At 41.9% G+C, this 25718-nt stretch overlaps 1 protein-coding gene across 1 annotated transcript in view; it reads right to left on the bottom strand.

Moving 5' to 3' along the window:
* CALCOCO2 (calcium binding and coiled-coil domain 2) overlaps positions 1 to 25718 on the bottom strand; it is a gene marked incomplete at its 3' end in the record, with an annotated part of 104754 nt that overhangs the window by 44886 nt on the left and 34150 nt on the right. The window contains exons 7-11 of the mRNA XM_082272838.1: positions 23583 to 23667; positions 20294 to 20373; positions 15107 to 15191; positions 11683 to 11778; positions 8658 to 8729 (exon numbers count right to left, since the gene is read on the bottom strand). Of these exons, the coding sequence (XP_082128964.1) occupies positions 8658 to 8729; positions 11683 to 11778; positions 15107 to 15191; positions 20294 to 20373; positions 23583 to 23667 (418 nt within the window). The remainder of the gene's footprint in view (positions 1 to 8657; positions 8730 to 11682; positions 11779 to 15106; positions 15192 to 20293; positions 20374 to 23582; positions 23668 to 25718) is intronic.

The raw sequence follows: 25718 nt of genomic DNA, 5'->3' as shown, positions 1-25718 counted from the left end.
AAGACATCAGTCCATCCAGTTCAACCTATGATGTGTGTGTGTGTTTGCTTTTAACCGTACATTGTATACCCCTGTATGTTGTGGTCTCTAAGGTGCCCATCTAATAGTTTTTTGAAACTATCAATGCTCCCTGCTGATACGACTGCTTGTGGAAGAGAATTCCACATCCTTACCGCTCTTACAGTGAAGAACCCCTTACGCACTTTAAGGTTAAACCGCCTTTCCTCTAGTTTTAGTGAGTGGCCACGTGTCTTATTGTATCTCCTTTCTCTGAATAGTTTGTTCCTTATGCTAGGGTCGCCAGTACAGTATTTGTACATTGATATCATATCCCCCCTCAATCGTCTCTTCTCCAGAGAGAACAGGTTCAGTGCTTGTAGTCTTTCCTCATAGCTGATGTCCTCCATTCCCCTAATTATTTTTGTTGCCCTTCTCTGGACTTTCTCCAGTTCCAGCACATCCTTCCTGAGGACCGGTGCCCAGAACTGGACAGCATACTCCAGATGTGGCCGGACCAGAGTCTTGTAGAGTGGGAGAATAATCTCTTTATTTCTGGAGTGAATCCCCTTTTTTATACATCCCAGTATTCTGTTGGCTTTGCTTGCGGGCTTGGCATTGCATGCCACTGCCAAGCTTGTTGTCTACCAGTACCCCCAAGTCCTTTTCCATCCTAGACTTACCCAGAGGTTTCCCCCCTAGTGAGTAGCTTGCTTTCTGGTTTCTGGCCCCCAGGTGCATTACTTTACATTTTTCAACATTAAACCTCATCTGCCATGTAGTTGCCCACCCCGTTATTTTGTTCAGGTCCGCTTGCAAGGTTTCCACATCCTGCATAGAAGATATTGGCAAGCCTAGTTTAGTATCATCTGCAAATACTGAGATTGTACTAGATATCCCCTCCTCTAGATCATTTATGAATAAATTAAACAGGATTGGCCCCAGGACAGAACCCTGGGGGACCCCACTTTCCACACCCGCCCAATCCGAGTACTCCCCATTAATCACCACCCTCTGGACTCTCCCCTGGAGCCAGTTCTCTATCCAGGTACTCACCTTATGGTCCATACCTACCTTCCTTAGTTTGTACAGTAAGCGTTTGTGGGGAACGGTGTCAAAGGCCTTTGCAAAGTCCAGATACACCACATCCACAGGCTTTCCCTTATCTAGGTGGCAGCTCACTTCATCGTAGAAGGTTAATAGATTGGTTTGGCACGAACGATTTTTCATGAATCCATGCTGATTACTACTTATAATACCGTTTTTATTACTAACGTCTTGTATGTGGTCCCTTAACATCCCCTCCAAAATTTTGTTAGGTTGACCATCCTATAGTTACCCGGGATACATCTCGGCCCCTTTTTAAATATTGGTACCACGTTTTTTCCAATCAGCTGGCACCATACCCGTCTGTAAACTATCCTTAAAGATCAAGAATAATGGTCTGGCAATCACCTGGCTGAGCTCATTAAGAACCCTCGGGTGCAAGCCATCCGGTCCCGGGGATTTATTTATGTTAAGTTTCTCTAGTTTAGCTCTAAGGCTGGCCATACACTATACAATTTTCTTGTTCAACTTTCCTTTAGATTTACCAAAACCATGTAATATAGGGTCAAACCTAAACACTTTCAATTTGTATGCAGTCAGGCAGGCCCTTGCACTACATAGTTTAAGGTAAATCTAAAGGAAATTGAATAAGAAAATTGTATAGTGTATGGCCATCCTAAGTCTATCTTCTGTTAGCCATGGCAGCACTTCCTGAGGTGTATTATTTAGTTCGGCCTTACAAGCTAGGTTCGTGTAGCCCCCAATTCCTTTGTGAAGACTGAAGAGAAGAAATTATTTAACACTTCCGCCTTTTCTCTGTCCTCAGTGGCCATATTTCCTTTGTCATCTTTTATGGGGCCAATGTGTTCTGGCCTCGCTTTCTTACTGTTTATATACTTAAAGAACTTCTTGGGGTTCTTTTTACTCTCCTCCGCTATATGTCTCTCGTGTTCTATTTTAGCCGCCCTGATTTCATCTTTACATTTCTTAATACACTCTTTGTAATGCTTAAATGCTGCCAATGACCCCTCAGTCTTGTATTTTTTTGAAGGCCTTTTCTTTAGCACTAATATACATTTTTATGTTGGAGTTTAGCCACCCAGGGTTTAGTTTTGCTCTTTTAAATTTATTTCCCTTTGGAATGCACTGACCAATCCCCTTGTTAAGTATGCTCTTGAAGCACTCCCATTTTTCCTCCGTGTTCTTTGTTCCCAGGGTTCTATCCCATTTGATATTTTCTAGCAGCGAGCGCAGTTTAGGGAAATTGGCTCTTTTGAAATTCAGTGTCCTTATATTACCCTTGTGTTTCCTATTACTGTAATGAATACTGAAACCAATTGACCTATGGTCACTGTTTCCTAAGTAGTCCCGTATTTCTATATCCGTGAGCAGGTCTGTATTGTTGATAATCAGTAGGTCAAGTACCGCATAGTTTCTTGTCGGTGCATTCACCATCTGACCCATGAAATTGTCCTGCAAAACATTTAGGAACTGCCTAGCCTTGGCTGAGTGCGCGGTTCCATCTGCCCAGTCTATATCCACTTGCCGACCGCCGCACGACTATCTACGGCGGCAGTCAGCCCCTCACAGGCAAAGTGACGTAGGGCTACGTCACTAGCTTGTGAGGGTCTATGGAGCGAGCGCGGACCCCCCCGCGCGTGTGACCGGCGGACCCGATGTCCGCCGGCCACTCTGCGATCAGCGGGGGAGAGGGAGAAAGTCAGGCAGCTTGTGTAAAAAAGCTGCCTGTCATTCTCCCCTCTGTATGAGAGATGATCATACGGATCTACTATGTAGATCCGTTGATCACTCTGCATACAGCTGAAGCCACAGCCAATCACAGTAAGAATCACGCCCCTAGGGACACACACAGCCCCTCCCTCTCAAATAAAGTTAACCCCTTCACTACCAGTGTATTTTTACAGTAACAGTGCATATATATATATAGCACTGATTACTGTAGAAATGTCACTGGTAACCCCAAAAGTGTCAAAAATGTCAGTCAAGGGTCCGATCTGTCCGCCGCAATGTCGCAGTACCGCAAAAAAAAATCGCAGATCGCCGCCATTACGCCAAATCTTTCCCTTAGTTAGTTAGTAATCTTTCCCTTAGTTAGTAAACGCAATAACTTTTGCGCAAACCAATCAAAATACGCTTTTTGCGATTTTTTTTACCAAACATAGGTAGTATAAAACAAATTGGCCGAAAATGTTAAAAAATTTTGATTTTTACATTTTTTTGGGGGGGGAATTTCATATAAAAAAAAGTGAAAAATATTGCTATTTTTGCAAAATTTACGCTCTTTTTTTGTTTATAGCGCGTGATCAAAAAATCGCACAGGTGATCAAATACCCCCAAAAGAAAGCTCTGTTTGTGGGAAAAAAAGGACGCCAAATTCGTTTAGGTACAGCGTCGCACGGCCGCGCAATTGTCAGTTAAAGTCACGCAGTGCCGAATCGCAAAATACCCCCTGGTCGTTTAGCAGCCAAATCCTCCGGGGCTTAAGTGGATATCTGGATAATTAAAGTCCCCCATTATAATGACATTTCCCATCCTTGCTGCCAATCCTATCTGTAACATGAGGTCCGCCTCACCCTCCTCCCTCTGGTTGGGGGGCCTATAGCATACGCCCAATATTACCTTCCCCACCGTGCCTTCCCTTTGAAGCTCTACCCATAGGGATTCTGCCTCATCCATAGCTCCATCTATAGGCATTTAGGCCCAAGTAGAGGCATTTTGAGACATTGGTCTTGGTTCCCATCTCCCTTGTTGGTGAGGTTCAATTTGTTATCTGGTGTTGGTTTCTTTATTTCTAAAATATTGTTGATAATCTGTATTTGATTTTCATTTTTAAAACTGCTCCCCTATTTCTCCTGATGAAGCAGGTTCTCCCACAAAACATGCTGAGGCAGATTGTCCCATGACAAAAGCACCCCCAGCAAATGCAGAATTTTTTGAATGTACTGTTATATATTGTGGTGTTTCTATTTAATGTATGGGGGCTTTGCTTCCGTGGGGAACATTTAAAAGGAAGCATTGCATGTTAACTTGTAATACCTTTTAACCTTTACTATTTAACCTTTACTAATTTTAAACATATATGTTGCTCAAAATAAAATTGTGATATTTTTAATAAGGTGTAAAAGTGTCTTGGCACCAGAAAAATCCATCTTTCTGCTGTTTTCCTATTGTTCCAAAAGTATGAGTGTAGGCATGTGTTCTTCCTCATTCATTTGATGGAACACACTTTCAGCTCATTTGAGTAGGTGGGTGGGCAGGCCAGGCTTTGTAATTGACAGCCTGGCAGGATGTTAGTTAAAGCTAGCTAACAAAAGTATGTTTGTTCCAGAATAGGTACGTTTGTGAAGCAAAGCAGAGGTGTGTACAGCCGTGGCCAAAAGATTTGAGAATGACACAAATATTAATTTTCACAAAGTCTGCTGCTTCAGTGTTTTTAAATATTTTTTCAGATGTTACTATGATATACTGAAGCATTTTATAAGTGTCAAAGGCTTTTATTGACCATTACATTAAGTTTATGCAAAGAGTCAATATTTGCAGTGTTGACTCTTTTTCAAGACCACTGCAATTCGCCCTGGCATGCTGTCAATCAACTTCTGGGCCACATTCTGACTGATGGCAGCCCATTCTTGCATAATCGATGCTTGAAGTTTGTCATAATTTGTGGAGTTTTTTGTTCACCCGACTCTTAAGGATTGACCACAAGTTCTCAATGGGATTAAGGTCTTGGGTATTTCCTGGCCATGGACCTAAATTTTTGATGTTTTGTTCCCCAAGATGCTTAGTTATCGCTTTTGCCTTATGGCAAGGTGCTCCATCATGCTGGAAAAGGCATTGTTCATCACCAAACTCTTCTTGGATGGTTGGAAGAAGTTGCTCTAGAAGGATGTTTTTGTACCATTCTTTATTCATGGCTGTGTTCCTAGGCAAAATTATGAGTGAGCCCACTTCCTTGGCTGAGAAGCAACCCCACACATGAATGGTCTCAGGATGTTTTACTGTTGGCATGACACAGGACTAATGGTAGCGCTTACCTGTGTGAAGGTTTTTTCCAGATGCCCCAAACAATCGGAAAGGGGATTCACCAGAGAAAATGACTTTACCCCAGTCCTCAGCAGTCCAATCCCTGTACCTTTTGCAGAATATCAGTCTGTCCCTGATGTTCTTCCAGGAGAAAAGTGGCTTCTTTGCTGCCCTTCTTGACACCAGGCCATCCTGCAAAAGTCTTTGCCTCACTGTGTGTGCAGGTATACTCACACCTGCCTGCTACCATTCCTGAGCAAGCTCTGCACTGGTGGTGCCCTGATCCTGCAGCTGAATCAACTGTAGGAGATGGTTCTGGCGCTTGCTGGACTTTCGTGGGTGCCCTGAAGCCTTCTCACAAATGCAAGAGAAATGTTTTTTAAATGGGAATACGTTTATTTTAATGGGAAATAGGGACTTTGCAATTTGCAATTCATCTGATCACTCTTCATAACATTCTGGAGTATATGCCAATTGGCATCATAAAAACTGAGGCAGCAAACCTTTTGAAAATTAATATTTGTGTCATTCTCAAAACTTTTGGTCACGGCTGTAGAGGAAGCATCAAACAGGAACAGAGCTATGCATGGATCAAAATTCAGCTGGTATCTACTAAACCAGTGGAATTTCAATCCAGCTTTAGGCTTGATGTCTAAACAAAAATTCTCTTTACAAATCTTTTTTAGCTTTAGGCCTCAGTTTGGTTTTCCCTGTGTAGTTTCCACGTATCTGGTCACATTGTAGGATACTAGCATGTAGGATCCCGCTATAATACTGAAGCAAAGTCAACACAATTTCAAAGATCTGGTAATTTGGCTACACTGGGAGATTTGAGGTGTTTGCTTGTATTCACTTTCATTGTTGTAGGAATCCTGTATCAAGATGCATCCAAATAATGTCTTAACTTATGTGATGCTAGTGAAGGAAGAATGGGAATAATGCCATCAGTTATTTCAGAACCAAACAAGGAGCAGTTTCTTGAATACAGTTGTTTGTCTCATTCCGTTGTTGATCAGGAGTGTCTCATATTTGGCGAATTCAACCACTGATTCAGATCTGATTTGAGCTGGCTTTGTCTGGTAACTCTTTAGTCAGATTTGAGTTTAATTTCCTCTCTGCAGTTTCTACATATCTGGTCACACTAAGGTCTATTTCACACACGGAGCAGATTCCATTCCGATCAGCAGGGGATCAGCTCACAGATTTCCTGATGATTGGGGCAGAGTGGGCAGATGACACATCCGTGTCCACTCAGCTTGTGCAGAATGGATATTGACAGAGCCTGCTTTACTCTATGGGTGGCCAGGAGTAAACAGACTGTCTTTTTACATTTAACTATCCTCCAATCCGATCAGATCCGCCTAAACAGAGGAGGACGAAACTCTTTTCCTTTTTTTTAGCGGACCAGATCGGACTTAGAGGTAGGCGGGTGTAAATGGACACAAGTTTATTTACACCCGCCTGTCCATAGAAATGTATGGACCTTCCGATCAGGTCTGCCTAAAAAACTGAAAGGTGGACCTGAATGGATTGCCCATGTGAAATGAGCCTTATGCTGCGGAAAACAAGCTTGTGGTATCCTGACAACGGCCTGTTGGGTCCCTTCCTCTGCAACCTAGAATTAGACACTGCTTACTTTTTAGCTGGTAATCAATACATAGTTGCCATTAATTGAATGAGGGGGCCCAAGCAAAAGCCCTGAGTTGACAACTAGACAACCCTGGATAGTTACTGGTAACATGGGCATAAAAATCCTAAATAAGAATTTTCTAACATAATAACTGAGTAACAGCAGATAACTTTTCTGTCTTGAAAGACATGTCCCTCTTGTGCTCTATAGATTCTTAAACCTGTATTCATTCTATATTCATATCTAACTTTTGGAGAAGTTGCAACAGTGGCTTTCTAACTGTCCTCCGACAATACCATGCTTTTAATCTCTTTTTGAATCACAGAGTTTGTAGGGTCTTTAATTTTCAGATTTTTTGGGATAACTTTTGAAAGCTAGAGTTAATGAAGAATCGAGTAGCTGTAGTTCTGCACCGGTCAAGTATTTTGGATAAAAAAAAAAAAAGCATAGACACCGTCAAACCTACAGCCTGCATTGCTATCCACAAGACACAGATGGCAACTGACACTGCAAAAATATTCATATCTGTAATGACTTTATCACCTCATGGTTCATTATTATTGTATAAAAGACTTTAAAGTAGAACTATGGGCAAAACTTTTTTTTTTTCATTTTGGATAGAGCAAGGGAAGGTTAGAACACCTGTCAGATTTATTTTCACCATTCATTTTCAGAGATTTCCCTTCACTTCCTGTCCCACAGCCAAACAGGAAGTGAGAGGAAATCCCTGAAAATTAATAGAATTCCTTGGGGACCCCCAGGTCACCAAAACTAGTGTCCCCATTTGAAGATTTCTCCTCTTACCTTTCCGGGGACAACCCAATATTTGGGATTTTCTTTACTTTCACTTTCAAAGATAATGGTAAACAGGAAAGAGAGGATGAATCTCCTTAATGGGGACACAGACTGCAATAAAAACTGACAGGGGTTCCAATCCCTCTTCACTCTATACAAAACTAGAATAAAAGTTTTGGCTTTAGTTATACTTTAATGTGGACCTTAACTCAAAAGTTAAAATGCTGCTTATTCACTCCCCAACCAGATGCCTAAGGGTTCTTTCACAAGGGCGATATGCTCGGCGGACTCCGCTTTGCTCAGTGGGAGATCCGCTGATCCCCGCTGAGCAGGCAGATGACGGACAGAGTCCTGCTCTCCCCCAAGGGGAAATCGGGTAAAAACGGACCGCTTGTCCGTTTTCACCCGATCTTATCTGATCCGATCCTCCAGACGGATGGAAAATAGGGTCTTCATCTGTCTGGATTTGGGGGATCAGAGCGGATAGCTGCAGGTGTCCGCGGACATGTCACCGTTGACATCCGTCGCTCCATAGGGGTGAATGGAGGGTCTGATCAGGTCCACCTAAAATACTGACAGGTGGACCTGATTGGACCGTCCGTATGAAAGGACCCTAACACTGTGGACATTTTTTTTTTTTAAGGGAATGATGTGCACTTAGGCACGCCCCTTGCCCATGTACCTCACCTGCAGCCTCCGGGGAGGACACGTTACATGTCCCAGTGGTACATGAACCAGTCCCACAGCCCCTCGTGCATGTGCAGTGGAGAGCCAGCTGTGATTCCTCATGAAGTCAAAGTTGGCTCCCATATCCACAATGGTGGCATCGGGGACCTGCAGCAGTAAGAAGAACAAGTTGGGGGAAGACAGCACTGGTCCCCAGGCACTGGTTAAGTGCCTTTTTTCCAAAAGTCAGCAACTATAGTTTTTGTAGCTGCTGACTTTTTATTTTTTAAAGAAAGTGAAAAGAGTGAAATTCCTCTTTAACTTGCTGCTCACATACTGTACATTTACTATATATATATATATATATATATATATATACACACACATGTATTCATCTGAACAGGTATAGTCTAAATATAAACTTTTTTTTTGTTGTAGAATAGTGGATAGATGGTCAATGCACAGATTATTCCATTACCTCTTCCTGCAGTGAATGCTGAAATTCCTCTTTCTGCCTCTTGCCTGATTGCGAAGTACTTGTTTTCACCTGCTATATAAAAGTACAGACGACTGTTAGTTTAATACATTCACCCAATCAGCATAGTTATTGGCCATCTAGAAAAGGCTAATAAACTCCAATTTCATTAACAGGATAATACATTTTCCCTATTTGTAACAACCATGCCAAGTGTACTTAGCTTTTATTAAAACAGTAGAAGCTGGGGCTGGAGGATTATGAGGGGGGCAGGGGGCGGGCCCCTCCAGGTCCGCACTCACCCCACGGGCGGAGCCCTCCAGCGGTTACGGCTCCCCTGGTGCACGGCACCGCGGCTTCTGTGTTGATTCAGTCCTCTTTCCTGGTTCTGGGTCTTTGGCCTCCTGTCCTGATTGGCCGGTGTAGGAAGCTTGAAGCCAACGGTGAGTGTTGATTCGCTGGTAAACACAGGGTGGGAGGGTCCGAACCGCAGTGCTCTGCGCCCCAAGGACAACATGAAACAGACCAATTGGGGCCTCAGGCTCTGGTCACGTATTTGTTAAGGGGTTGACAAACCTGGTGGAGACCCAGAGGCGTAACTAGAACCTTCAGGGCCCCGGTGCAAGAAACCATGAAGGGCCCCCTGGACCCCTGGCCGGGCCCTTCCCTTCAAGCCTGGGGCTCTTCCCACTGATCCTGGGCCCTTTACTCTCGTTGCGGGGCCCTTTATTACGGTCCCACAGCAGGACCCTTTCACAAGTTCTGCAGTAGGCCCCCTTCCTACGATCTTGGGACCTCCCCACGGTGGTGGAATGCCAGGGCCCGGATGTAAATGTGACCTTTGCGATCCTGGAAGTCCACCCAATGGAGTCAGTAGTTTTTATTTTTTAATATTTTAAATGTATTATTTGTTATCATTTTATTTTATTTTATTTTTTTACAATGTCACTGACTATGACTCAGTCCAGGAAAAGGAAGGAGCTGGTAAATTACATATTTACTGACCCCTTCCTGGTTCTCTATTGTGACACATCCCCTACAGCAGCCGGCAGGAGAGGGGAGGGAGCACAGTGGGGGGGGGGGGGACCAGGGGAGCACACAGGGGCCCAGAGACAGCAGAACACAAGGGAATTGGATAGGAGGAGTGGCGGGGGCAGCATACAGAGGAACCAATCTCCTCAATTTTCCTCCTGCAGCTACAGGAGGAAAAAGGAGGACAGTGATTTCTCTACATGCTGCCCCCGCCGCCCCTCCTATCCAGGTGTACGCCCCTGTGGAGACCTGTTGGTCTGGCGCCCCACACAGTGCATGGCCAAAAACATTGAGTGATTGGTTTTTGGATGAATGATGGTATGACTAACATTGTTTAACTTTGAGATGTTGAAGGGTGTTAGTCATATTGTTAGTTATTTAGAAAAATATAGTTTTGATGATTGATTGTGCAGGCTAGGGGGGGTGGATTGTTCGGGCTGGGGGGGTGGCTGCCACTGTAAGGTTCCCATGATCCTAATTCCTGCATTCTATAATTAGCTCACTGGCTTTTCCATAATCCTTAACAGATTCTAAAGTCAAAAGACACGCATCCCTGGCATGTGTCATCTTGTTAGACAGTGAGTTGGTAAAGCTTTACCATCCTGCGCCTTTGAATTATCTTGTTACTTCGGTCGAAAATGACCGTCAATTCGAACAAATGTTAAAAAAAATTTTTAACAAAATTTACTAGTGTATGGCCAGCTTTAGGGAACAATTGAATTATCATATACCAGGAAAAACTCAATTAGTTAATTATTAGGATAAAGTCATGTGGACATAGCACTAAATGTCATCTATCTATGCTCTGACTAAAAAAATTTGTACAACTGTTCTGGAAGTATGAATGGATGAGCACAGGGGGCACAACTGAACAGCAGCATTGCCATTCTGGGATGGGAGGAGGGGGGTGTTAGATACACTAGCAGATTTAGATACACATATGATGATCATGTATAAATATACGTGACCAATATTGTGAACTTGGTGTAAATTTTTTCACCTTAAAGTCATTACAGGGGACAAAATTGCACTCTTGTTGTCTAGATCCCCTCTGTACTGACCCCCCCCCCCCACGATCATCTGGTGCCTCCTCCCTGCAGTGTTTCTGGCCGGCTTCCCCTCCTCCCCCTCCCACTGGATACAGCTGCTGGGCGGGAGATTGGTGTCAGGATGGAGAGCAGGGAGGAAGAGGGGGTTCATGTTGACCAGCCCTTTCCTCAATGGACACAGTGAGCGATCGTTACCGATTGCTCCTGTGTTCATTTATCACTGAAGAATAGTAAACAGTTTATTATGCTTCAGCTTGTGAATGAACAGGCTGTCCTCAGTCCCTTTCTCTGTCTCATAAAAGAGACATCAGGGGTCTGTTTAAACCCTGATGTCTCACCAAAGCCCCCCCCCCCAAATAAAAAACATAGTAAGGCCTCATTCACATGGGGCATAATACAACATATACCCATGCCAGGCTGTGTTTACCCGCACAGGGTGTAAACACAGGTGTTCTGTGCATCCCCAAGAAGTCAGTCCCGTTGTAAATGTAAATTGGGAAGCAGCCTCTACTCTCGATTTGACATCCGTGTGGGTACGGGTGCATGTCCCTGAACCTACACTGTCTACTTTTGGGGCTGTGCACCCACACAGATGTAAGACTGGGACCAGATACTGTATCTGTGAAACCACTGCATCCCAATTACCATGAATGAGACTGCCTGCAGAGGGATGGATGCAACACCAGTGGAACCCCATGCGCGTAAACACGGCCTGTACAAGAGCACATGCCCCAGGTTAATGAGGCCTTAGTAGGAATTTAACAGGAATTTTTTAAGTTGTGTAGTGTTTATGTCTGCTAATAATTTTTTGTGGAAATAATGATTTGATAAACATTTGGGCAACTATTGCAGAGATTGCACTGGCTCCTTTTTTTTTTTTACTGCACCCTCAGAATAGACAGGCCAGATCCAGCCCTGATCATAGTAACAGAAGTTGGTATACAAACCTCAAGTTTAGCTGTCAGTTTGGTGACCTCTTTTTTACAGTTATCAGAAAGAGCACTGAGGTTCTCTACTGCTTGCTGCTTGGCTTCATTCTCACTCTGTAACAAAAGAGAGTAAGGTATTGATTGTAGTCACAGATGGAAGTTACCATCATATTGCAATCTATCCTGCATATTATTTGTATCTTTTCCTGTATTAAGAGCCTTCATGTTTATTATCGCACAAAATATACAGTATATAATGATTTTTGGTTGATTTTGTTCATTTTGTCCTTAATGGAACTAGCGATCCAGGTTGGGCTTCTTTCCAGCAGACATCTTTTGTTTTCCTTAGGGGTGTACTCACTTTTGTTGCCAGCGGTTTAGACATTAATGGCTGTGTGTTGAGTTATTATGAGGGGACAGTAAATTTACACTGTTATACAAGCTGTACACTCACTACTTTACATTGTAGCAAAGTGTCATTTCTACAGTGGTGTCACATGAAAAGATATAATAAATTATTTACAAAAATATCAGGGGTGTACTCACTTTTGTGAGATACTGTACCTATATTTACTCTAGTGCAACTATTTACCGTGTATACATGTATGTCTATATTGTACACTCTGGTAGATGTGCTGTGGTTTATTTTAAAGTGGCAGCTACACACACATGTTCTTTGTGATCACATATGGTTTGGCGCAGTGGCGGGACTGATAATATAGGTAGGCATCGATTACGGATTCTGAGGTTTAGTATTTGACTTCATCCTTTTGTACAGCAGAGCTCAGGCTACGAGAAGCAGAAGAAGCACAAGGATCAAATCAGTTGTACTGCAGAGCTCAAATGCTAGTAGGTTAATAAACTCCCATATACAGTATGTGAATGTGTTTCATACGTGTATTTAGTTTTATCTGGAGTTTGGCTTTAATACAGGATGATACCTAATTCTATACCTAACATATGGTGAAACCTACTCTCTTACTAATGTTGGAATGAACAGGTGTACAGTTGTAGTAACATTACTTTCTAGAAGTATTTTCATAGGGGCTTCAGAGTATAAATGGGTGCTTTAATAATTCATAACCCTTTCCCTTTTCTCATTGTCAAAAAAAAATGTCCTCACCTGGGGTGCTGTACTAATAACTTGCCACCTGAGTTACTGGTAAAATAGTTTCATTTCAATGGAGGTAAGGCAAACCTGTGCTGCAGTAGTAATTATACATGGGAAAATTGCAATGCAAAAAAAACTCACATACAAATCCTTTTTTTCATGAACCCAAAATATAAAGAAGATCATTTAGAGGCTATTAAATTGCACCTTGATATAAATGAAAAAATACAGTACAACAAAACAACATACTCCACTGAAACATGATAGAGAAAACACAAACAGTGTTAGAGTCGGTCCACACTAGCGCGACTTGTCAGGCGACTTGTCACGCTCCCTCTCGGTCCATTGACCGCTACAGGACCCGTTCTAATAGGAGCGACACAAGTCGCTCCGACTTAGAAAAAGGGTCCTTTACTACTTCGGGGCGAACTCGGAGCGACTTGCATAGACTTCCATTATGTGAAGTCCCTGCAAGTCGCTCCGAAGTCATGGTGCATGGGAATGCACAAGTTGCCCCCGAATGTAGCAACGAGTTGTGTCACCTTAGTGTGAACCGACTCTAAGGCTCCGTTCACATCTAGGCGTTTTGGGGCGTTTTTCTGCTCTAGGATCAGCTCTCAAAACGCCCAACAAGACAAATCCTATTCATTTCAATGGCCCCTGTTCACATCTGAGCGTTTTGACGCTGTTTACAAAACGCCCAACGCTCAAAAAAGTACATGAGCTTCTTTTTGGGCAGATTACAGGCGTTTTCCATTGATCTCTATTCAATCTAAAAACGCCTGCACAAAAATCGCGGTAAAAATCGCGGTAAAATCGCGGTAAAAAACGCCGCAAAAATCGCGGTAAAATCGCGGTAAAAAACGCGCGAAAAACGCTACGCTCAGGTGTGAATGTAGCCTTAAGGTAAGAAAGACAAGAACTACCCCTAAAATTTATAAATAATTAAATTACCGTAATAAAATGAATAAACAACAGAATTGTATTCCTGAATTCCTTTTTAGAGGTCTTTGAGACCCAAAATTGTGAAAGTGGTGTCAGCAGAGGTGCTTGAATATAAAGGAGAAGCTGAGAAGTGGATTCTTCATAAATTCAATATTTATTGCTCAAAGAATAGTATAAAAACACCCATCAACGGGTTTCATGGCACGTCACTAGCCACTTTCTCAGGATGGTGCATGCAACCCTAATAGACAAAAATGCACCATCCTGAGGAAGTCGCTAGTGACGTGCCATGAAATGCGTTGACGGTGCTTTTATACGATTCTGTAAACAATAAATATTGAATTTTTGAAGAAACCACTTCTCAGCTTCTCCTTTATATTAGGACACCTTTGTTGACACCACTTTCCCATTTTTGGGGCTCAAAGACCTCTTACTGTGTAGGATCGGCCGGATCTCTCCATCAAGCATCAAATGTAACTGTTCTCTGCGTCAGGACAGTTATTTTCCTTGCAGGCTTTCACTCCAGGTTGTCTGATCCCTATTAAGTTCAGCAAATTCACAGATGTGAGTACACCATTGTATTTTATCTCCTCTTCTTACATTTCATCAAATCATCTGTTAAATCTGTAAGGACCTCTCCCGTGTCCTCTTTTTCGCCTTTTCTTTTTATTCTTGGATGCACCCTAGGTATGTTCCTTTATTCCTTGTTATTTCTTCTGTCCTGGACGCAGTTAGGCCCAGAATTTATTTAGGACTCGCATTCCCTGACTAGTAGATTCTACAGTAGACTGATCTGTAGTTTCTAAAAATCTTAATCCAGGAACAAAAATTGTATGTACAGCCACTAACTAATCTTTGGATGCGATGGCTGCATTCGTTTTCTATGTTTTTTCCTTTATTTTCATCTGCTGGTCCTGCCAGTGACACACTTCATGTCCTCAGATAACAATGCTCACCAGGAAGTATGTAAGGACTACAGAATCCCCCCCTCTTTCTATCTTCATAATAGAGATGTTCTGTAGTAGTAGAGAACAGTTGCACTCGATGCTTGATGGAGAGATCCGGCTGATCCTACACACTGCAGTCTTTAGATTCCGGTGTATTCACAGTAAGAGCCCCAAAAAATGGGAAAGTGCTGTCAACTGGGCAAGACTGAGAAGCCTGCTTCAGAAAAAAAAACAGTGCACAGGACAACTCTGAACTTCTGGCAGGATAAACAGGTCATTTTTTTTGCACTTTTTGCACACAGCTATAACCAAACATTTTTCATGTTATAATTTACAGAATAAAAGGGAGCAAACAATAGAAATGCATAGTTAAGCTTTACATACACTTTTTAGGAAAGCTTAGAGAAACAAAATCAAAGCTCAAATGTCAGAAACTCACCTTCAGCTGTTTATTTTCAGACTCCATTTTTTCCAGATCCATGATCTTTTGCTTCAATTCTGTTTCTAAATTCTGCACATTTTTCCTGTATCAGGAAAAAATAAATGCATGATTGCATGTTTTTGGTAATATATGGTCTTTAATGTAGAATCTTTTTTTTTTTTTTTTTTTCATTTTTGGATAGAAGTAAGCAATGGTTGTAACCCCTATCGTTTTTTTTTTTGGTCACCTGTGTCCCATTGGAGAGATTTTCCTTCACTTCCTGTCCCATAGACAAAACAGGAAGCAAGTGGAAATCCCTCCAAATTGAGGGAATCCCAGGGTGTCACCAAGTTCACTCTCAGTGATAATGGTAAAGAGGACAAATAGAGGGGGAGAATCACTCTAATGGGGACACAGACAGCAATAAATACCTGACAGGTGTGCTAATCTCATTATATTCTAACCACATATTGATACAACTATGTAATTTCTTTACATGTTTATCTAAGAAAGACATTGGAACAATTACGGTATAGGTTTCTTTTAATCACTCAAATAGGAGGACATAATGACTGATGCTTTAACAAGAAGATTTACCCCCCTTCCTGACCAGGCTATTTTTTGCTATATGGCACCGCGTTACTTTAAATGACGATTGAGCGGTCGTGTGATGCTGTACCCAAATAAAATTGATGTCTTTTTTCCCACAAATAGAGCTTTCTTTTGGTGGTATTTGATCACCTGTGCATTTTGTATTCTGGGTTATAAACAAAAAAAAAAACAATTTATATATATATATATATATATATATATATATATATATCCATGTTTTTACATCCACAAAATGTAAAAAAAATCGAATTTCTTCATCAATTTAAGCCAATATGTATTCTGCTACAAATGTTTGGTAAAAAAAATCCCAATAAGCATATATTGATTGGTTTGCGTAAAGTTATAGTGTCTACAATATGGGAAATTTTTAGTCATTTTTATTTTAATTTAAATTTTTTTTACTGGTAATGGCGGCAATCCGCAACTTATAGCTGGACAGCGATATTATGGCGGACAAATTGGACACTAACTGACACTTTTTGGGGACCAGTGACATTATTATAGTGGTAAAAAATATGCAATGTCACTGTGCTAATGGCACTGGCTGGGAAGAGGTTAACATCAGAGGCAATCAAAGTGTTAAATGTGTGCCTAGCCAGTGTTTTAGTGAACTATAGGAGGTGCTTTTACTAAGGGAAGGTATGGATCCAGGTCTCTACTTTGCAGGAACACAGGTTCAATGGCTTCCCTACTGACAGAACGGCGATATGCCTTGTTTACATAGGCAGATCGCTGTTCTGCCTATGTACTGAAAAATCGTCAGGTACCGGCGGACATCAAGTCCGCAGTATCTGCCACTGGGCTCCCGCTGTGTGTGTGATCACAGCAGGAGTAAGCCACTGCCGGCGCGCAAGCGCGTGCCATACCTGGAAGAGCCAGATCACATATATATATATATATATATACACACACACACACACACAATCTGGCACACAGGTGCCTTACTGATAGACAATTTTCAAAAAATTATATATATTTTTTACTTTCTGCTATAAAACCATGCTTTTACATCCACTAAAATTTAAAGAGAATCTAATTTCTTCATTAATTTAGGCCAATATGTATTCTGCTACAAATGTTTGGTAAAAAAAATCCCAATAAGCATATATTGGTTGGTTTGCCTAATAGTTATAGCGTCTAAAAAACTATGGGATATTTTTAGTCATTTTTATTAAAAATTTTTTACTAGTAATGTCACTGATCAGCAACTTATAGTGGGACAGCGATATTGTGGCAGACAATTTGGACAATTACTGCCTGTGTACTGAAAAATCGACAGGTGTCGGCGGACATCAAGTTTGTGGTATGCACCACTGGGCTCCCGCTGTGTGTGTGATCACAGCAGGAGCAAGCTGCTGCCGGCACGCATGCACGTGCCATACCTGGAAGAGCCAGATCACACACACACACACACACACACATGTATATATATATATATATATATATATACACACACACACACACACACACAGACATGATCTGGCCCACAGGTGCCTTCCTGATCGACAATTTTGAAAAAAAAAAAATATATATATATATATATATATATATATATATATATATACACATATATTATTTACTTTCTGCTATAAAACATATCCATGTTACAAATTTGCTACAAATTTTTAGTTAAAAATAAAATCCCAATAAGCGTATATTGATTGGTTTGCGTAAAGGCTATAGTGTCTACAAACTAGGGGAAATTTGTAGTCATTTTTATTTTATTTTAATTTTTTTGCTAGTAATGGTGGCGATCAGCAACTTACAGCGGGACGGTACCCGCCACTGGGCTTCCACTGTGTGCGATCACAGCGGGAGCAAGTTGCTGCCGGCATGCATGCTCGTGCCATACCTGGAAGAGCCAGGTCACATATATATACGTGATCTGGCACACAGGTGCCTTCCCGTAGCAGTAAAACTGCTATGGGGCGGACCTGAAGAGGATAAAGACGAGAGGAAAGAATCCAATCATTTTCGGGGGCCTAAACAACCCCTCTTCATCAAGACTACAAAAGATACAGAAATTGAAAATACATGTAAAGAACATTATTAAAAACATTAAACAATAAAATCGATAAGAACATTATATAAAAACATTCATTAAATATGAAAGTCCATTATCACATTTTTTTTTTTATGGTTTTCTTAGATGTTAGTGTATTTATATTCCTTGTGTTGTTTGTTTGCCTTACATTGTAATGATGGTCCCACATGTTGTGGTTGCAGTTTGTAGTGTCATGGCTGATCAATTTCCCCAAGTCCATGTATTCATTTACCTAGCTTGTCCCTGTTCACTATAAGGACAGGCAACTTCTTGGTCAGACATTGTCCAATCCATGCCTCAACATTTCCTATGTGTTGCATCACAAATGTGGGATTGCTAATGTGAGGAAAGCACATCTCTTCCCTTCATTGCTCTGCCTGCTTGTGTCTGTTTCAAATCTAATTACTATGCAGCTTTAACCTGCAGAACACTAGGCTAAGAGACCCAGGGATCGTGAGATATGTAGTTTCTTCACAGTAGAGGTTTGACTTAGGATCTGTGCAGCAGGTTTTTAAATTCTGGTACTCTGTTGATTAGTACGTATTTTATGAATTAGGTGTCTGGTTGGTAGATTCTATTAGATTCTCATGTGGAGAAAGGCTGCACTTGGCAGCTCTTGGCAAAAGTTTGCATGAACTGTATCACATAGTAAGATAAATCCTTTTAAAGTGGTTCTAAACCCTTATATATACCCAGTGAAGTGACTGGCCTCAGGCAATACGCAGATGAAACAAATCCTCCTACATAAGTTGTACCTATTTATCTGCAGTCTTCTCTTCTCTACATCTGTTCACAGCCTAGAATTTATAAAGCTTGTCTGAGCTTCCAGAAAGAAGGGGGCAGAGAGCTGAAATTACAATCAGTGAGAAGAGCACTGCAAGCTGATTGGAGGGAAGGGACACGCCCCCCTTCACACAGCGCACAGGAAAAGAACGGAGGCTGTCAAGCACACGCTGTGTGAGGAAGCTCACTCCCCTGTCACCTTTTATTTCTTGGTGTCAGGAAGTGATTCCTGCTGATAGCACATGAACAAAGCAATGGATAGAAATTGCACTTAGTGCTCTGGATTGAGCTCTGGATTGAGACAAGTATGCACTATAGAGGGATATGCTTTGTTCATATTTTATGTCTGAGGTATCCAAAATGTGTTGCTATAGCTTTGGATAGGGTGCAAAGTGTGTAGGCTTTTGTCAGACTTTACCAAGGGACCCATAGGCAATGAAAGCACATTGTTAGTACTCTGGGGGAAGGTAAGAACATCTTCTAAGTATTTCTTGCTGTTTGTGTCTCCATTGCAGAGATTTCTCCACACCTTCTGTCTCTGCATCTATACAGGAAGTGATGGAACATCTCTTTATTCAGGACACAGACAGCAAAATACTAGAAGTACCCTCATAATTAAATGCAGTTGGCAAGTTGTAGGTTTATTGATCATAAAACTGTCTATATTTTGGTCCTACAGTCCTCCGCTCTACCAACTGAGCTATCGAAGGCAACACTTGTGGGGGGGGGGGGGCAATATAGAAAAGATATGGGAAAGGGAAGGGAATGAATAGACAGAAGAAGGGGAAATAAGACAAGATAAAGGTTAGATTATTTAGGGTGAAGTATCAGGAAGCAAAGAGAGGTAAGGATTAAATGAGAGGGAATAGAGACAGAGACTTGATGATCTAACAATGTTTTGCCCTAGTTGAATATTTGACAAATAATTTATATTAATGAGTTGGGAATCTCCGGAGGTCCTTATTAGACCTAGGAGATGAGAAAAACGATGTGGATGTTGTCTTTGTAAGTTATCTACCTAATAAGGAGTTATATATTCTGTAATGTTCTTTCTTTTTCTGAAAATCCTAAATAAAAGTATAAATAAAAAAAAATAAATAAATAAAACTGTCTATATTTATCTGTGTGAGATATTAAAGAGTAACTCCACTTTTTAGAAAAAAAAGACATTCCCCTCTGGGTGATCTCTGTACATTGCAGGGATTTTAACAAACGTTGTTGCCGATTCCTACCTTTTGTTATTCTGAAGAAATCCCTGTGGGTTTGTCTGTATCTGTGTGGTGAGTCTTATGGGAGTGGTTTCATAATTATCAATCAGCTGTGGCAGCTGCAGGGCTCTAACTAGGAAAATTGCTGGGCCTTTGGAGGAGTATCTCACCAAAAATAAAATTTTTGTTGCAGGGGATGCCAGAAATCTGACTTGTATCTTAGGCAGACTTCTGGGAAAATTGGGGAGCCAATCACACAAGCAGGAAATGTTTCTGGGGGGGGGGGGGGTGGTCAGTATACATTCTGTGTACAGAACACCTCCCGGTAGCCATATTGTATTGCATTTTCAGAAAATGACAATAGCTGCAGATTGAAAAGGAAAGGTCATTTTTGATAACATTCAATTACAATGACTTGTGTCGCAATTGTAGACGCTATATTGTTTTTTCCCTATGAAAGTGGAGTTACCCTTTAAGTAATTGTATGATGTCACTTTAAGTAAACAGAATTCAGTAGCATGCAATATTTGCAAAGAGCCATCATTTACATATACATACAGTAGCAGCTCAGATTCTTGGTTCTTTTTCAACAACGACTCTTTTTCAGCTTCAATGTTCTTTACTTTGATTTGCAAATTCTGAATAATTGGACACATAAATAACTTTAAATGCTGATAATCTGTGACTTTAAAACATTCAATTAACCACTTCTGGACCAGGCCTATTTCTGACACTTGTTGTTTAAAAGTTAGTCTTGTTTTTTTTTTTTGCTAGAAAATTACTTAGAACCCCCAAACATTATTTATTTGTTTTTAGCAGAGACCCTAGAGAATAAAATGGAGATCGATGCAATATTATTTATCACTCCGTATTAGCACAGCAGTCTTACAATTGCAATTTTTTGAGAGAAAAATTCACTTTTTTTAAATTAAAAAATAAGAAAACAGTAAAGTTAGCCCAATTTTTTTCTATAATGTGAAAGATAATGTTACGCTGAGTAAATAGATAGCCAGCATGTCATGCTTCAAAATTGCGCACGCTCGTGAAATGGTGACAAACATTGGTCCTTAAAAATCCCCATAGGCGGCACTTTAAAAATGTCTACAGGTTACCAGTTTAGAGTTACAGAGGAGATCTGGGGCTCAAATTATTGTTCTTGCTCCAACGATCGCGGCAATACCTCACTGACCTAGGCAAACTAAAAAGTTATGTTCTTATGGTGTGATGGGTGATGGCTAGGCCTCGAAACGCGTAAGCCATTTCAAGCTTTTGAGGACGGTATATCTTCCGTTTCTGATGCTGACGGCAACACATTATTTTGATATACCAAGAACTCGATTGTGAGTATTTTTATCTCTATTTAATAAAGTCTTTTTTGGAGGTGCGCCCTTGTGTTTGTCTTTTGATTGCACCTCACATGTGTGGTTTGAACACTGTTTACATATGTGGGCATGACTTGCGAAAGCGGTAGCTTCTGCGCGTGAGCTAACAGGGAAGGGGCACTTTGTAAAATTTGAAAGATGATGTTACGCTGAGTAAATGGATACATAATATTCAATGGTTTAAAGTTGCACACACTCATGTAATGGCACCAAACTATAGTACTTAAAAATCTCCATAGACGACGCTATAAAAATGTTACAGAGGAGGTCTAGTGCCAGAAGTTTTGTTCTCCCTGTAACATTTACGGCGATACTTCACATGTGTGGTGTGAAAACTGTTTACATATGTGGGCGTGATCTAGGTATGCATTCACCACTGTGCACGAGCACAGGGGGGTGGGGAGGGACAGGTAGGGGTGTACCCCACCGCTTCTATAAGTGATCCAGCAGCTAATCAGCCACCTGGATCACTTTTATTAGAAAGAACAGCGGCTGCTGAAAATTTTAATTCTGGGGTTAGGACATCCAGCTGCAGCCAGAACCCAGGTATTCCACTTCAAATGTAAACATCCCTTGTGACAGTAATAGGCAGTGATGGGTACTCCTTTATGGAGGGATCTGGGCTCCAAAAGCCCCCAAACCCCTCCTCTGCACTTGAAAGTATTCAAAACGCCAAGATTGGCGTTTTTGAATACTTTGGATTTTTTAAAACTGGCGCAATTGACTTCAGGGTTACTACATCGGAGACCCGATTAAAGCCGATTCTGGTGGGACAGGAGGGCCCGACATCCCCTTCCACTGTTTGTAATAACAGCCGAGCGGCTGCTTAGCCATATTGGTTGTTATTACAAGAAAGCCAACCATCGGCTCCAAAAAAATGGTATCGGGGTGATGCTCACAGCTTCAGGCATCACTCCGGTACAACCACTTGTGCAGCAAGTGGTTAAAGAGTCACTTATGGAGAATTTTGAGTACCATAGTTTTTTGCAATTCCACGGGCGTGTGGAATTTTTGGGCTCGACATGTTTGGTATCTCTTTTCTTGATGCAACCCCATCTTTTATATTTTACCAAATACACTCTACTAAAATTCATTTTAGTGTATTTTTTCCTGAAAATATGCGTTTGATAAATAACTGCGTAAATATTGTACAACATAAAAAATTGCATCTACCACCATTTTATTCTCCAGAGTAAAAAAAGTGCAAAGTGCACAGGACAGCTGTGAATTTCTAGCGGGATGAACAGGTATTTTGTTGTACTTATCACACAGATATAACAAAATGCTTTCAATAGTACAATTAACCACTTCTGGACCGGGAGGGTTTTCCCCCTTAATGACCAGGCCATTTTTGCGATTCGGAAACTGCATTACTTTAACAGACAATTGCGCGGCCGTACGATGCTGTACCCAAATAAAATTGATGTATTTTTTCCCCCACAAATAGAGCTTTCATTTTGTTGGTATTTGATCACCTGTGCGATTTTTATTTTTTGTGCTAAAAACAAAAAAAAAAAAAAACACAATTCTGAAAAAAAAAAAAAAAAAAAAACAATAATTTTCACTTTCTGCTTCCCCCCCCCCCCCCCAAAAAAAAAAAAACTTTTCATCATTTTACCCAAATTGATATTCTGCTACAAATTTTTGGTAAAAAAAAATCCAAACAAGCGTATTTTGATTTTTTTTTTGCGCAAAAGTTAATGCGTCTACAAACTGGGGGAAAGATTTATGTCAATTTTATTAATTTCTTTTTTTCAGCGATTTTTAGCGGGACTGCGACATTGCGGCGGACAGATCAGACACTTAACTGACATTTTTGACACTTTTGGGGGGGGGACCAGTGACATTACTACAGTAATCAGTGCTAAAAAATATGCACTGTTACTGTAATAATGACACTGGCAGGGAAGGGGTTAACCCAGGGGCGATCAAAGGGATAAATGTGAGCCTAGGGGGTGTTTTATAACTGTGTGGGGGGGACTTGTGACATCCACGCAGAGACCAGTGTTCCTACATAGGAGGAACACAGGAGCTCTGTGTTGATAGAAGAGAGATCAAGGTCTGCTGTGTTTACAACAGCAGATCACCGTTCTCTCTCCACTGGGAGCAATCGCGGGCGTGGCAATTGCGGCCGCTGGCCCCGTGAATCAGCTTTCCCGCTGGCAAATGGGGGCGCGCGCACTCCCCCAGGATCGCCGTACAGGTACGGTGATTCTCGCAACCGAGCCAGCCTGCCGAAGTATATCTGCGACGGGCGGCAAGTGGTTAACAGATCAGACTGCGATTAGCTGTGAGTGCCATCAGTGTGCCCTTGCCTTCACTGGGTCTGCCTCCCACAGCTAACTGTTGGAAACCCCCACTGGGGTTCTCTAATGTAATTGGTGCCGGGGGCATTTGCAGAAGTGAATGTGGCCTAAGGGGAAGTTAACAGAAGAAAAATCTAAACTCAGATGTTGGAAACTCACCTGCAACTGTTTATTTTCAGCCTTAAGTTTTTCCAGTTCCATGTCCTTTTGCTCTAATTCTGTATCTAATTCATGCACTTTATACCTGTATCAGGAAAAAAAAAAAGAAAAGCAAGATGCATGTTTATATTAGTGTATAGTGTATTAGTCTTCATTCACACTTGTGTGACTTGTCATGCAACTTTGGTCATACAGTGCCTTGCGAAAGTATTCGGCCCCCTTGAACTTTGCGACCTTTTGCCACATTTCAAGCTTCAAACATAAAGATAAAAAACTGTAATTTTTTGTGAAGAATCAACAAGTGGGACACAATCATGAAGTGGAACTAAATTTATTGGATATTTCAAACTTTGTTAACCAGCTGATACTGGCCTATATTCAGCCCCTGTGTACGGGGCCCTAGATATTACTTGTGTAGCGCCACCCCCGAAGGAGCTGCTTGGTAATTTTGGGTTCCTTGTGCCATGACTCCAAGAACAACCTCAGCCCCTCTGACACACCTTCTGCAAGCACAAGTAACACAAATGTAAAATACTTTTCATCTGGCTGTGAGGTATTGCCGGTAAATAAACACACACACCAGGTTAAGGATAAACTTGCTTAATCTATTAAGGCAGATTAGCATAAATGGCAATTTACATAGAACTAAACACAGATCAGGCAATTTCAGACATAGGCTGCTAAACAGGGTAAAAGAACTATACTCAAGAAGAAAAGGGGGAAAAACAGTACACTTCTATATCATTAGCTAAAATCAATGTATCATTTAGCAAATCAGCAATTAACAATGTAGAACTCTAAATGCATTCAGAATTATAACAGGTAATTACTGGTTCTGAGTGCACTTAAATGAATGAACAGGGGTGGGATACCTCCTTAACTGGCCAGCGGCTAGAGCTTTAAGGTAGTTACAATTATGGGCAGCCCTTGATCTTAAGTTGTGTTGGAGCTCATTGGCATCGGTTGAGGCCATTAGTAAGGCCTGCAGGCAGTATTAGAGCTATGGGGTCACTGGTTAAGTAGCTCCTAGTGGTTTATTCCCTAGAAGTGGCAGCAAGTAGTGCCCGCAAGGCCTGCTCACCAGTGCCGCTAACATTGTGTTAGTTGTCCCTCCGATCAGGTGTCCACTAGCTTAGGACGACTCTGGCAGGCAGCATGGCAAAAGACATGTCCCAGCAGTAGTTCTGTCTCTCCATGTTCCGGTCCCAGATCTGCTTTTCCACACTGTAGTAGCTTCCAATGGTGTGGCCTCTCTCTGTCTCTTGAGATGACACCCCACACGGTTGTAGGTTTCTGCCGACTCAGGCTCTCTCTTTTTCTGGCTGACAATCTTGGGCAAAGTCGTTCTCTCCTCCACTCGACAGAGGGACACCCTGTAAAACTCTCCTCCACTCTCCCTTCCTCCCTCCCAGCACTCCCTTCCCCGAGCCTTTTCTAAGGCTCCACGCTCTCTTTCCTCCAGCACTGCAATCTGGTCCCTGTAGTCTGCCACCAATCTCATTAAATGGGGCCGCCTGTGCTCTGGGACTACATGTCCCATAACCCATTTGTCCTCCTCCTTGATTGGTCCCTTATGGCTAGGAGAAGGGGGGAGGAAACAGAGCGAGCAGAGGGCAGGAGGGAACACACAAGCCCACAGCTGCACTCTACCTCTGGGATGGCTGGTCAGGTCTCCTGCTGTGACAGTGCTCCGAGTGGGAGGGGGGGAAGCCCGCAGCCACCCAAAGCACCGCCGCTCCAGTCCCTGCTGTCACTGCTCCCTGCACTGACAGGAGAAAGGGGGGGCAAGAGGGGGGGAGGGACTACTGGCAGCCGCTCTGTGTCCCATGCAGCAGCGGCCGTGCACACTCCCCCCCACAGCTCAAGCGGGAGAGGAACATCGGGCACAGCAGCACCCGCTACACTCTATTACCCCATCCATGGTAAACAGCGTGGTTGAAGGAATCTCTCCAACCAGCTATTTGGGTTGATTTATTAAAGGCAAATTGACTGTTCACTTTTTAAATGCAGTTGCTCCAGAGCTTATTAAATGAGGTCAAGCCTCACTTTGCAAAGAATACCCAATCACATGCAAGGAAAATTGTAAAAATTAGCTTGCACCTGATTTGATCATGGAAATCAGCAGAGCTTCCCCTC

This window comes from Pelophylax lessonae, assembly GCF_965119305.1.
Source record: "Pelophylax lessonae genome assembly, chromosome: 11".
Lineage (NCBI taxonomy): Eukaryota > Metazoa > Chordata > Amphibia > Anura > Ranidae > Pelophylax > Pelophylax lessonae.
The sequence above is the reverse complement of the archived record's forward strand: the minus strand, read 5'-3'. Positions and strand labels throughout refer to the sequence as shown.